General features: G+C 38.2%; 1 protein-coding gene across 1 annotated transcript in view; it reads right to left on the bottom strand.

Moving 5' to 3' along the window:
- The window catches only part of ift80 (intraflagellar transport 80 homolog (Chlamydomonas)), a 51,981-nt gene that overhangs the window by 7,785 nt on the left and 30,402 nt on the right, over positions 1 to 13,794 (bottom strand). Inside the window, exons 10-16 of the mRNA XM_044120733.1 lie at positions 7,731 to 7,910; positions 6,758 to 6,876; positions 5,704 to 5,778; positions 5,060 to 5,223; positions 4,903 to 4,967; positions 720 to 855; positions 484 to 631 (exon numbers count right to left, since the gene is read on the bottom strand). Of these exons, the coding sequence (XP_043976668.1) occupies positions 484 to 631; positions 720 to 855; positions 4,903 to 4,967; positions 5,060 to 5,223; positions 5,704 to 5,778; positions 6,758 to 6,876; positions 7,731 to 7,910 (887 nt within the window). The remainder of the gene's footprint in view (positions 1 to 483; positions 632 to 719; positions 856 to 4,902; positions 4,968 to 5,059; positions 5,224 to 5,703; positions 5,779 to 6,757; positions 6,877 to 7,730; positions 7,911 to 13,794) is intronic.

Here is a 13,794-nt window from a genome sequence, read left to right as displayed (position 1 = left end):
TGAAATCAGTTAAAATATGCAAACAAACAAGTAATTCAACTCATTTTAAAAAAAATAACAAATTAAACATTTTATTGCCTAAAATGCAGTACCATAGTATTCCTTTGGTGAATCTGAACTGAGTGAAGCTAAAAGTGGGAACTAAAGCATACGTATAGACAAAGGTGTTTTTATGTAAAATGTAAAATGATACTATATACATTTTATATACTTTTTTGTACACATTTAGCTACTGCTCTGAATATGTTGCTTTTTGTCACCAAATTACCTTTTTTTTTTGAGTCTGTACGCTCCATTGAACAATTAATCGTTTACTACCTTAGTTGACAATTATTTCAATAACTGACTAATCGTGGATAATCCAATTAATCGTTTCAGCCCAACTTTACAACTCTTCAAAACTTCCCAGTTGAGAACTGTAAGGTGACGGAGTTTGGACGTTTGTTCCATAAAGTGTCCGCAACATAATCTGTGAAAGATTACCTGCCATCCTTTATGTAAATGGTTCTTGGAAGCAGTTCCTTGTCAGTGAAGACGACGCTTGGATAGTACCACACCGTAAACTGAATATCTTGGATTCCGCATAAGATGTTGGCGCAATCGTTCCATGCCATGCTGTGAACCATGCTGCCTGCGAGACAGTTTGCATGTAAACACTTCGGTCTTCAGTAGTTGTCTCCATAGAGGGAGAAGAAGGAGTTCTTGGTAGCTTTTCTCACCGATTTTGCAGATTTTGGGCTCCTTCCCTAAATGATGCACTGAGGTCAAGTACAGGTCTCGGTTCTTGTCGATCAGAGCGATTTTCCTTTCTGTGGACGGGCCACACTGGTCTAAAGCGATCTCCAGCACCTCCAGCTACGCAAAAACAGACACAGAAGAAACAATGCATACGAGAAAGGTAAAAGAGTCCCAAGTGTGACCACTCGTATATACAAAACAAAGAGAAGATGCTTTTAACCTCCCAGCCTAAATGCATAAGAGATCCAGTAGCAAAATTTAACCCTCCTGTTATGTTCCGGGTCAAATTGACCCATTTGAAAGTTTAAAAAAATTTTTTTTAAATAGTTGGAAGTATTTATTTTGCATGAAACTTTTTCAATTTGTCTTCATAGCTACACTTCATGGGTCAACACACACATGCACGTGGACGCACACAAACTCATTTTCTCACTATCCTCTTTACTTCACAAGGAAACTGTGAGAAAGCAGGTGTTCATACAACTTTTGACGGGAACCTTTTCTGTTCCCGTGGACAAACTCCACCCACACTGAGTGACACTCAGCAGAAGTGGAGGAAAACATGAATACTCTCTGCATGACTCTCTTGTCTTGATTTTAATCAGCGGGTCAATTTGACCCTGAACAGTATGTGTGTCTCAAGTTCAACTATAAAAATCAACCATTGGAAAAAAATAAAAATAAAGTGTAATATATATATATATATATATATATATATATATATATATATATATATATATATATATATATATATATATATATATATATATTTTTTTTACCAAAGATCAATTTTAAGGAAATTAGTGCTTTTTTGTGTCTAGGTTTTGTTCATAAAAAATGTAGGTTCCATTTTTGATGTCCAAATGAGTAGGTTGTCGTCATTGATCCTTAATTTCTGAGAAATAAAAAATAATAATAAATAATAGTAAATAATCAGATACAAAAATGTTTTGGAGGAATCTTTTGGTTTCTGACACTATTGCATGATTAAACACTCACTGGGTCAAATTGACCCACAAACATTATTGCTGTATCCTGGAAACGAACGTTTCAAGCAGGAGGGTTAATTTTTTTCCCCCCTCTTAATTCTTGTTTTAGGATTTTGGCTTTAAAATCTCTATATTTGGAAGTGTCCTTGACTCATCTTCCAAATATGAGTTAATTTATGTTTCAATACAGAAATTCTCTTCTGTCATAAACCTTTCATATAAATAAATCCGCCAAAGGTTTGGACACACCAAGCCCATTGATTCTGAAAGAGTAATGAAGTGTGCCCACAATTTTGACAGGTACAAATACACTATACTACCTCCCAAGTCCATATGCATAATATGGAAAAAAATGGAACATTGAATATAAAGTCACATAAAAAGAATGTTGGGATTTTCCTTTACAATTTCTTTTAGTGGGCTTCTCCACTAAAAGAAATTGTAAAATGCAAAATTCATAATACTACATTTTACAAGCTACATTGCTTTATAGTGCAGCACATTACTATAAAAACCTTTCAAGTGTGGAATTTGAATGTTCGCCCCTCAAGTTGCGGTTTTCATATTTCCCATTAGACGCTTGAATTTCAGGATGACGGCCATTTTTCAAGATGGCCTCCGTTTGTGAGCCTTTTAAACGAATGATTGTCATAAAACGTTATGCATTTTCATGTCATGGATGAACTTTGTCACATCATATGTTTTCTACAAGTCATCCTACTCATAAAAGTTTAAAGAAACACCATGTAGCACAAGTTAGGACTTTGCTGTTCACGAGTCTAGCAGCATTCATCAACTGGAAGAAAATGAAAATGACACAGAAAGAGACAGTCATCTCCGTGGTTAGCGTTAGCTTCCACTAATTTGTTTAGCATTAGCTTCTGCTATTTTTTTTATCCTTTTAGCATTAGCTTCTGCTATTTTTTATCTGTTTAGCATTAGTTTCTGCTATTTTTTATCTGTTTAGCATTAGCTTCTGCTATTTTTTATCTGTTTAGCATTAGTTTCTGCTATTTTTTATCTGTTTAGCATTAGCTTCTGCTACTTTTTATCTGTTTAGCCTTAGCTTCTGCTATTTTTTATCTGTTTAGCATTAGTTTCTGCAATTTTTTTATCCGTTTAGCATTAGTTTCTGCTATTTTTTTATCCGTTTAGCATTAGTTTCTGCTATTTTTTATCCGTTTAGCATTAGCTTCTGCTATTTTTTATCCTTTTAGCATTAGCTTCTGCTATTTTTATCTGTTTAGCATTAGTTTCTGCTATTTTTTATACGTTTAGCATTAGTTTCTGCTATTTTTTATCCGTTTAGCATTAGCTTCTGCTATTTTTATCCGTTTAGCATTAGCTTCTGCTATTTTTTATCCGTTTAGCATTAGCTTCTGCTATTTTTTTATCCGTTTAGCATTAGTTTCTGCTATTTTTTATCCGTTTAGCATTAGCTTCTGCTATTTTTTATCCGTTTAGCATTAGCTTCTGCTATCTTTTATCCGTTTAGCATTAGCTTCTGCTATTTTTTATCCGTTTAGCATTAGCTTCTGCTATTTTTTTATCCGTTTAGCATTAGTTTCTGCTATTTTTATCAGTTTAGCATTAGCTTCTGCTATTTTTTATCCATTTAGCATTAGCTTCTGCTATTTTTTATCCATTTAGCATTAGTTTCTGGCGTTTCTGAAAATGTTTAGCATTAGCTTCTGCTAATTGTTTAACAAGCCTAGCAGTTTAGCGTGGCTCAAATATTAGTTTAACTGTTCAACACAGACATTTGTGCTTATTCACCTATAGATGAAGATGGTTTCCTTGAATAATGAAATATTTATGTGGTATCAAACTACAGCATGAAGCTATAACAACTCACAATTTCAGAATAATGAGATGAACTGTGAGAACATAAAACTAAATGTTTACACACCATCTCTTGTTGTTAAATCAACTTGATGAACTTTAATTTCTGAGATTAAACCTAAACAATTTACTGGTAGACTTTTCTTGCATTTTCAAGGCAGCTGGTTAACTTCTATTTTCAAATTAAACCATCTTCTAATGTTTTGCACTCTCAACTTCAGATTTACAGAAAAACATACAACATCCTGATGCAAACACTGTAAGACCTTGTCTATATGAAAATAATTTCCAAACGCAACTGGTAGCCAAAGAAAGACAGTAAGAAGGTGTTAATGTGCGTTCTTCAGCTTCAGTTCAGAACTCACCGAGTACATACTGACCGTTATAATTGCATCAGGTCGTTAATAATGCCCTACTGAAACTGTAACGGAGGGTTAAAAAGGTTTTCAGTTTGTAAAGACACAGCTGGACTAGAGATGTTTGTTGGAGGGGTCTACATTAAGCACAACAAATGAGCCGGATTTGTGTAAAAGCTGTAAGGCAGGGTGTCCAGAGATTAGGACGGAGTTGTATCAAAGCCAGGGTGGACATGACCACACAGGGTGCAGGAAAGATCTAACTTGCAAAACGTAAAAAAAATAAAGAAATAAAGAAAATAGAAAGAAAAAAAACGTGGCAATGCGGCTGTGAAGGGATCACAGGATGGTCATTTATTGTTGTTCTCAACACCTTCCTGGAAGTACTATTCTGAAAATAAAGAGGTTAATTTTCCAAGTTCTCATAAGCTTTGTTTTGACCTGGGTGAAGGTTTAATAAAAATCGTGTAAATAATAACAATAGCAGAAAAACTGCATTGTGCAGATATGCTTACTCAATCAGATTTCTTAATTTGATGCACATATGCGCTTTTATGGGGCATCCGAGCTGCTCTGGGCAGTTTCCAAGTCAGACAAATGCAACACAATGTGGTGAAAAAGTATTTTCCCCCTTTATGGTGTTTTCTGTTTTGCTTTTTCCCAATACATTCAGTGAGCTTAAATAGAATCTGTCTGGCACAAATACTGTCTGGTATTTGTGTTTTTTCACATCTTACAATTTTAATGAGCAACATGTAATCTATTTTAAGCTAAGTTATATAAATAGCTAAAAAACAACAACAAAAAAACAACTTAATTAAGGTTTTGAAGTGGCCTACTCAAAGGCTGGGCTTGAACTTGACTAAGAGGATGTGGCCTGACTGTAAATATGACATTTATTTAAAAAATTGAAAAAAACCAAACAGTTGGTTTGGTAAATGTTCTTTGATTAAAAAGACAGAAAAAGAATAGCCCACCTTGTGAGTCAATGGCTTCCCATCACTGAGGGGTTTTCCAGTCATGGCATCAAAGAAAAGGATGACTGTTGATGAAAAAAAAAAAAAAAGGGAGAGAAAAATGTTAAACTAAGTGTTCGGGTTTTAAAAAGGCTGTTTTTGGGAGACGTCCCCCAACCTTTTTCATCGCTCTTGTCTCGGATAGCGATTGTATCGTTGCTAAGTGAGACAACCTGGGCATTTAGAACGTCAGCTCTCATACCCAGAAACTTCGGCGACGACATCAGCCGACCCTCATAAGAGAAGGTGTACAATCCGGATCCGTCCACGAGCAGAAAATGTCTGGGAAAGGAAGTGCGGGAGACAAGAGGCGCAAGTGTGCAACATTTTCTTCTTATATCACAGAGAGGGATGAAATAGACAGGCTGATAAGACGGTGGAGCAGTAAGAGATAATTAACTGACACATTCAGATCATTTAAAAACGTACTGCAGAGTAACAGTCCTAACTTACTGTTAACATCGAATTCAACTGCGATTACAAAATAGTCAGTAATCTATTTAGCTCCATGCTAAGTGTCGGCGATAGCGCTGGGGGATTGCATAAGAGCTACTCCATATTAATCTAATTTCCCCCAGTGGTTTCACTCTCAGTCTTATTGTATGACAGGGGCACAGTTAGAGCACACCCTCGCTATGTGTGTGTGTAGCTGCTGGCTGATGAGCGGCCAGAGGAGAGTAATGAAGCATTAGGGAAGCAGACAGGCGATCCAGCGGATTGTTCTGTCTCTTGTTGCGCAGCTCATGGAGTTGAAAGGCTCACTTTTCCGCCTGCAGCATGAGGCTGACCGTTCCCTCCTTCAGATCGAAGATGAGTGGAGTATTCCAGTTCCTGGTGCTGGATCAAAAACAAACAAACAAACAAAACAAAAAAACTCATGACAATCCAAAGTGAGAAAAGTAAGAAAAACATGTCATTCGATGACATGAAGTGTAATACTGGGAAAATAACAATGTGAAGAAGAAAGGTTCTTCAAATACACCAGGAGAGTAAAATGATCCGCATAAAATGATCCTTACAAAAGAACATCTTGAGGAGACATTTGAGTAAGAAGAGCTAATCCAGTGTTTTCTGTACTTATTAATACAACATGAAGCAACAATTAATCAACCAGACAATATCTGAATTTCATTACACACAGCATTTTGCAATGTAAAGTTTATGAGAGGATTAAAAGCTGATCTCCCCTCTATCTGCCAAAAACTAAACAAGACGCTTAAGAACAATGTCCAAAGAGATTAATCTGCACCAAAAGACATTTAAATCTGTCAAATGTAATTCAGGAGGACGGTTATGGAAGAAACGCTATTATTTTCTAATCATAAAGGATGAAAAGTAAAAGTATGAATAGAAATAAAGATAAAGTCAAAGAATAAAAGAACAAAAATGAATAAAATAACTAATAATCAGGCAAATAAAACAAAACAATACCACATCACACCACACTCAGTGCAAAAGCAAAATTCAGTAAGTAGGTAAAATTATAGAACTTGAAGAAAGAAAGTAGAACTTGTATCATTGGGCATCCAGCACAAAGTCACTTATTAATTGAAAATAACACATTAAAGTCTACAGAATATAACATTATAAGGTAATTTAGTACAATTAATAAAATATAACATATTTTTAAAAAAGAATAAATTATTCAATAAATAAGTAAATAAGAATAAGTGCAAAAGCAAACAATTATAAAAAGAAAATCCGGTATATATGAAAAGAAAGCTAAAAAAAAAAAAAAAAAAAAAAAGACGATTCTACAGCATCTGACAGTTACTATTGGCACATGGCAAAAACAAAGCAGAAGGAATCCACTGACTTGTAGACGTAGCACTGGAGGGAAGTGGCAACCACCAGGTGGTCGAACGCCAGAGAGGCTTTGATGACGCGATCTCTGAACTCCAACACGTCCACCGCGTCGTTCTGTACATTCCTCACCTGAGGAGGACAGAGAGAAAAGGCAAAAGAGGGGAAGCACTTTGACTTAAGACAAATAAATGGCAAGCATAAACTTTTTAATCACAAGGAAAATATTTACCAATTTAACCCTAAACCATGTAAGCCTAACAGAAAACTGCACAGAAGCACTCAAAGGTCAGAGGAAGAAAACTTTTATTTATTTATTTTTTTGTTTCACCTGCACCGATAAATACTTCTTTCCAGTTCCGAGTGAATGAATGAAAGAGCCTTTTCCAGCACCAGGTGAAAGGTGGGGCTATTTTTACAGCTTTTTAAATCTTCCTCCTCTGCTCCCTGCAGCTATCCAAATTTACATGCAACACAACCAGGAATAAATACCGTTTGACCACAAGGTGGTAAATTTAGCTGGCTGATTCACAAACCACTGGCAGATGTGCACTATTAAAAACGAACTGAGAGGATAAGACTGTGTATGTGTGTGTGTGTGTGTGTGTGTGTGTGTGTGTGTGTGTGCGCGTAGAAAAGTGCCAACAAGGCTGAAAATAAACAGCTGATGACCCAACTTTGTTTGGTTTTCCCAAACTGTACTTGATAGAGGCAGAAGAGTGACTGTCGTTCTGTTTGCGTGTTTCTGTAGGTGTGCATGTCTCAAAGTATAAAAGTGGGTGTGTGTGTACACTTGGGCGTGTTAACTGCGTGTAAACGCTACATTGTGGTTAAGTGCAAGTTTAAACTGTAGGATGCGAGGTGGCGAGCCACACAGACTGACCGTTGTCACTGCAGGGTTGGCCTACATCTTTACAACATGCAGAAGCGCATTTTGTAAATCAAGTATGCCAGAAAGCGTTTTGGAAAAAGACGACTCTTTCTACCTGCATGGTCCTTCTTTTGGTAAGAGTTATGCTGAAGTTCTTCCACTCCCAGTGCTGCTCCACCAGGTGGGCAAAGATGACATGTCCGTTTCCGCAGGCCCCGGCCAGCTGGGTGCCATCCGCAGACCAGGCCAGGTTGAACACGCTGCCTGTGTTGGGTTTCTCCAGCGCGTAGGACCACTGGAGGGAGAGGAGCAGAGCAGAGAAAAACAAGCTCATAGGTTCAATGGAGGTGCTGGTTCCTTTGCCCCTTTAGATGTTTTTGTACTTTTGTTGTCTTAATCACTTGATACTTATTTTTTTTTTCATGTAAGAAATAAAGCAGCTTGACATGAAACGATTCTAAGCAACTACACTGTAAAAACATAGCTGCGCTGATTTTAGACTTCCTTTTCATCATTGGCTGTTAAAACTTCCCACTGGACTTCAAGCAACCTGGATCCTGTGCCTCACCGCTCTTGCTCTGGAACCTTGGTTTCCAGACAAAAACGCAAACAGTGATACCGTCTTTTCTTCTTACCTCAAGTGTAATCAGCTTGTTTCCGCTTCACAACTGGCTCAACTCGAGGGACGAGACAGTTTATAGCCCATACTCTTGACAAATCAATGTGTGGGGGCTGCTGAAGCACTGACTCCAGATGCAGTCCACACCCTGAGAAACTCCCATAAACTCTTCAATAGCCTTTGCTTCACATTCCATTACCATCAAAGTTATATTGATGGCAACAAAAATAAATGGTTCCTGCTCTACTATCTTAGTCACCCAGTGACCAGATATTGGATATTTTAATAATATTCTTATTTACAGAAATCCAACAGTAAGACCTTAAAAAAATAACACCTACATGTAGGAGGTTCCTCGTAGGCATTATGGTTTGATCAGGGGACATATTCTCCCAAATGTCACAAGAATCAACAGGTCCAGATGGGGATCGGTAACACAATCGAAGGAAACTGGATTTAGTAAGAAATAAAATCCATAGAATTCAAATAAATTACACATGAACGTTTAGCTTTGTATGTCCATCTCTAATATCCATGACAATGCTTAACTGCAATTAAAAAGAAATGCTCTAATTGGTTGATGCCAGAAATATCTTCTGTTCTGGAGTCCAAACAATTCAAGCTTGGACTCAAACATTATTCCAGAGGTTTTGAACTTTTATGTTTTCTATGGCAAACTTTGGTTTGAGCTTCAAGTTCGTTTTTGACAGAAAGGGGTTTCCTCCTTTGAACACCTCCTACAAAGGCTGAGCCAGAGCAGTTTCATTCTGATTGTCCAATCATGCAAAAGTCTGATGTAGGTCATCTGAGGACATTTCAGGAGTTTTGGAGACTTCTTTCAGCATCTGCTTTCAAACCTGCTTGCCTAGCCACAACTGGCAGTCGTTTTGAATGTTCTCAAATTGTAGATCACTTTCTGTACAGTGAAATAGATGACTTAAAGGGTTTTCCCTTACTTTTGATTTTTTTTTTTTACATTATTTTGATATCCCACATAAAGTAAAAGAATATTTTAAAACTAAAGATTTACTGTTGTGATAGCCTTTTGTTGTTTTTAGATCTAAAAGTTCAGACAGAACAATTTGACCTTCAAGAAAAGCTGTTTCAAGATGAAACACTTCATACCAGAAATAACTTGTGATCATTTAGTTTGTTGTCTTTTCATACAGATATCTTAGTTTTAGAACAACAAAAGCATCTTATCCACACTGCCACTTTTGCTTTGACATGGTAATATGCAGTGCTTTGCACCCTAAGTCTTCCGGACGCGTGTAACATGTTGATCGAGTACACTGGACCAACTTTTAAAGGTTTTCGTCTATTTCTTTTCCCGAAGCATAATCCCCCCTTACGACCAGTCACTAGCCTACATTGGCTCCATAAGCCACAATAAGTTTATTTCCAACAAGTGTTATTTGTTTTAAAGATCAGTGCGCTAAGTATAGTGGATTTCTATCCACTTACCACGGCTGAATGTGGCCGACCTGAGTCGGGTTTGGAATTTCTCAGCCGAGATCTTCAACACAAATGCGTGCATTCACACCGTAAACTGCTTATGAAGGGAGAAAAGTGCTAATGTTAACCTTGCCCCGCCGGCTTCCTTGCGAGGGAGAGACAAGTGTGGTGCAGCTGGCCAAGTGCTGCGGTGAACCTTGGAGTAAAGGCCTCAGTGTGTTCGCTGCCTCGTGCACATGCAGCTGCGGGATGTGAGGTGTATCGTTATTTCCTCTCCGCTGCCTCGGTCGGGGGCTGGGGGTGGGGGTGGGGGAGCAGTCGGCAGGCTGCAGGTTACAGGCCAAATGCTTTGATCTCGTTCCATCTCCAGGTCCTCGTGTGTGCCTCATACACATGCCACTCAGCTGGTTTTGGTCAGCTCTCTTGCAGCAGTTAATGTCATGTCATAACCGAAAATAGCTGCAGGGGGAAGAAAAAGAAAGAAAGAAAAAAAAAAAAACCCTTTCCCATGTGGACGAGGGATAGCTCAGAACTTTTACTATCTTTTTAACTTTTCCCTCCTTTTTTTTTTTTTTACTTTGACTTTTAACTCTTCTCCCATCTACAGAAAATGTACCATTTTTTTTAAATTGATATATTATCCATATTGAGAGCTTTTTTTGTGTGTGTTTGAGGTGTGCTTGCACAGCCTGTACCGCTGGGCAGCCTTGGCCAGCGTTTACAGTAACAGGAGGGCTCACTCATTCTTCTGCTAACATCTTGAGATGGCCCGCGATCTCTTAAAGTACCCCAGGGAGAGAGCAGAGGGAGTGAAGTGAGAAGGATGGATAGATGGAAGGTCAGAGATGCAGCCGAATGTATACACCAGACTGTAATGAAGCAAGACATACGATATCAGACTGTGGAGCGCTGCTGGAGCCGTGCTTACCTAATGCTTTTAACACATTGAGCCATTTGACACTTTCTGGAGCCAGCGGGAGACGACGTGTGTCTAAGTTTCTGTTGATTTGTGTGTGTGTGGGGGTGTGCGTGTGCGTATAACACGTCGGCATCGGTGTGAGCGAGAAAACATAAAAATGAATTTAAGCACTAAAAAAAAAAAACGTACCGCGAGGAGAAATCAAGTGAAAGTTTGCATTTTAATCAAGTGCCTAAACATTTCAAAATTATGTTTAGCATCTTCCAAAGTTATTGGTACTACCGATAAAGATTTACAATTAAAAAAAAAAAAACAATAAAAACTAACCGTTGTTTCACTTCGATTCTGTAAAAATTAGCTTTGGGGAAAAAATACAATTTCACAATTGCAGCGTTGAAATTGAATAAGAAATATCATTGAAATCACATGTGAATCAGCTTGTTCATGCGATAAGTCTTACTATGGGAGCGATGGATGTAAATAGCTATATGAGATTCATAATTTAGCAATGGCGCCAGCGTTCCATCAGCCATCAGAGGAGACATCAGCGTCTTAGTCAAGCGTTGCAGCGACAAGCCCCTTAGAGAGGATACATATGCAACAGTGTGGGGAGACTGTAGTGGGCAATTTTACAAAAGAGTTATGGATTCAACATATTCGAAGGACAGAACTTTTATGAGCTGTGCGATGCTGGGGGAGCTTTGACCTGTGGAGCCAGCTGCACATTGCCCGGAAAAAACAAAAGAAACCGTCATCCTCCCACTGCCGTCTGTCGACTTATTTGATGTTTCCGCCAGCAGTAACTTCCGGCTGTTGATCACATGACTTGTATGATGTGAAAAAAAATGTTTTCATTGCAGATTTGAAAAATAAATATATTTTGACACGGCTGAAAAACCACCTCAACCTTGCGCAAAAATAAAAAAAAATTTCTAAATTGGCGAGTTTCCATTAAGCAAATTTAATTTTGTGATTTTCAATTTGCGCAATTTTATGGTTAATGGAATCGCAGCTACTGTGTGCATCGACAGGATATACTAAGTCCTCCTCAAGTCTTGTCAAGAATATTTCCAGTAGTTCTTGTATTGTTCTGACTATAGAAATCTGCAAATTTAGGCGAGCAGTTATTTTATTGTATCGATTTTCTGACTTACAAACATTAATACAAATCTAACGTGCATGGCATGCTCTCTAGTCTTTCTAATTTTGACAGTAGCTTTAAAAAGTCTCTCTATGTCAGGTCTGAGTTAGCCTTTCATTCTCTCCTCAACTCACCAGGCTGTCACTTTCACTTTCGAGGAATATACTGTTTCCAGTCAGGGTGCAAAGGCAAGGCCTTGAGTTGAGAAACAGGCTGTTAAAGCGTCAAATGTATTAAGACACACACTGTGTCCCTATTTTTTATAACGGAGAAATCTAGACAATTATCTTTTTTGTATGATTACCATTGATAAGTAATCATGGTAATTCTTTAAAGGACAATGGGTAGTGACTACTTTGACACAGAAAGAGCAATAGAGCTGGATTACCATCTTCCCTTCAGATGATGAGCTGCTTCTCCACAGGCGTGGATTTTACCAGTTCTACACCAGTCCGCTCCAGCCAGATTTGTTTCCTGCGCAGTTGCTCCCGATTTTTCATAACCACTTGATTGGTAGTGCAAACTGCGCCAAGCCGTGTACTATTTGATTGACAGCAAACTGCTTTCCTTAATTGGTCCATTTTTTTATTTTTTTTTGCATCATTACATGAACAAATTCCCCCCAAAAACTCTCAACCACCACAGAGGACCAGCGGACATGGCATCTGCTATGAGAGAGCAGCTCAAGCTAGACTTACAGTGCACACATTAACTAAAGCACAGGGGGGCACATGCCAAACACGTTTATGTGCACTGGCCTTGCATGCTGTTGCCGTGCCTGGTCACGCACCTCTGAATTTTTGCAGCTCGGCAAAACTTTGCATGCGCCGCTGTTCACTTAAACAAGTCCACCCATACTGGCATTCATATGATCCCTCTATGAGGGTTTATTACTGGAGAATACTGCACCAAGGTACATGTCAAGTACATGTCGACAGGTGCGCGCAAAATGCGAACCTCAGAAAACATGACTATAACTCGGTTTTTAGTGTGAAGGAGCATAAAGACCAGGTTATAGTCGCGCAATGAGAAATTTGCATCTGGGATTACTGGACTTCATCTTAACCACAACCTTGAGGTTCTTCACTAAGTATTGCACAAATCACATCATCGGAACATCAACCACAGCTTCCGAGTGCTTATGGCCCACCCAAGTTTCTGCATATATTCACCCCCAAAATAGTGAGGGACACACAATAACAGAGGTGCAGTCAACTTGGGTAAGAGAGAGACTTGGACAATGGAGAAGGGGCTTGAAACACTGAGACTCAGACAGTAAGAGAAAACTTTAATGGACATAGAGTGGGAAAATTCTGTGTAACAATGCTAAACGTGAACGTGATGTGAAAGAAAGAACCTCCAATCATTTTCCTTTTCACCTTTTCAAAGAGCAGAGAAGACAGAAAATCAGATGAAACTTCAAGATCTTTTGATACGAGTTTTAACAAAAATATCATGAGTCTGGATAACAGTCAGAGTCTGATTCATTCAATAATAGAGGTTGCTAATCTGTTATCCTTTTATTCTCACCAGTAAATGATATTTGTAGTTCACATCATTGTTCAAACACACATTGGCCAATTTGAAATTGTTATGTCTAAATACAGTAGAAAAGTTGCTTCTTTTATTTTTTGCTTTTGGTACCAAAACCCTCAACGTGGTGTTTAACTAATCAATAACTATTTAACTCTATAAATAGAAAATGTAGCAGGTAGGAGTTGTCTATTACTAAAATGGTAGTGATGGCAGCAGCTGAAAAGAGGCAAAACAGCAAGAGGAGATGAATCAGCCATTGGCAAAACATTTGGCAACTGGTTTTATTGCAGCCTAAAGGGATAAAACTCCACAGGATACTTGGGAATTCTACCAGACAAGACTGGAAAGAGATTTATTATTAGTGCAAGAAAGATAATAGAGAAAGAAGGAACACAAACAGCCATAAAGATGTACGAAGGCCAAAATATAAGATTTAAGAGAGAGAAACAGCAAACAAGAGTTGGGCTTCATCAAACTCAAATCCACTTTGGTCACTGACTTCTGTCTAT

This window comes from Gambusia affinis, linkage group LG06 (genome assembly GCF_019740435.1).
Source record: "Gambusia affinis linkage group LG06, SWU_Gaff_1.0, whole genome shotgun sequence".
NCBI classification, from domain to species: domain Eukaryota; kingdom Metazoa; phylum Chordata; class Actinopteri; order Cyprinodontiformes; family Poeciliidae; genus Gambusia; species Gambusia affinis.
Note: the sequence above shows the minus strand (reverse complement) of the source record. Positions and strands in the feature narration are given on the sequence as shown.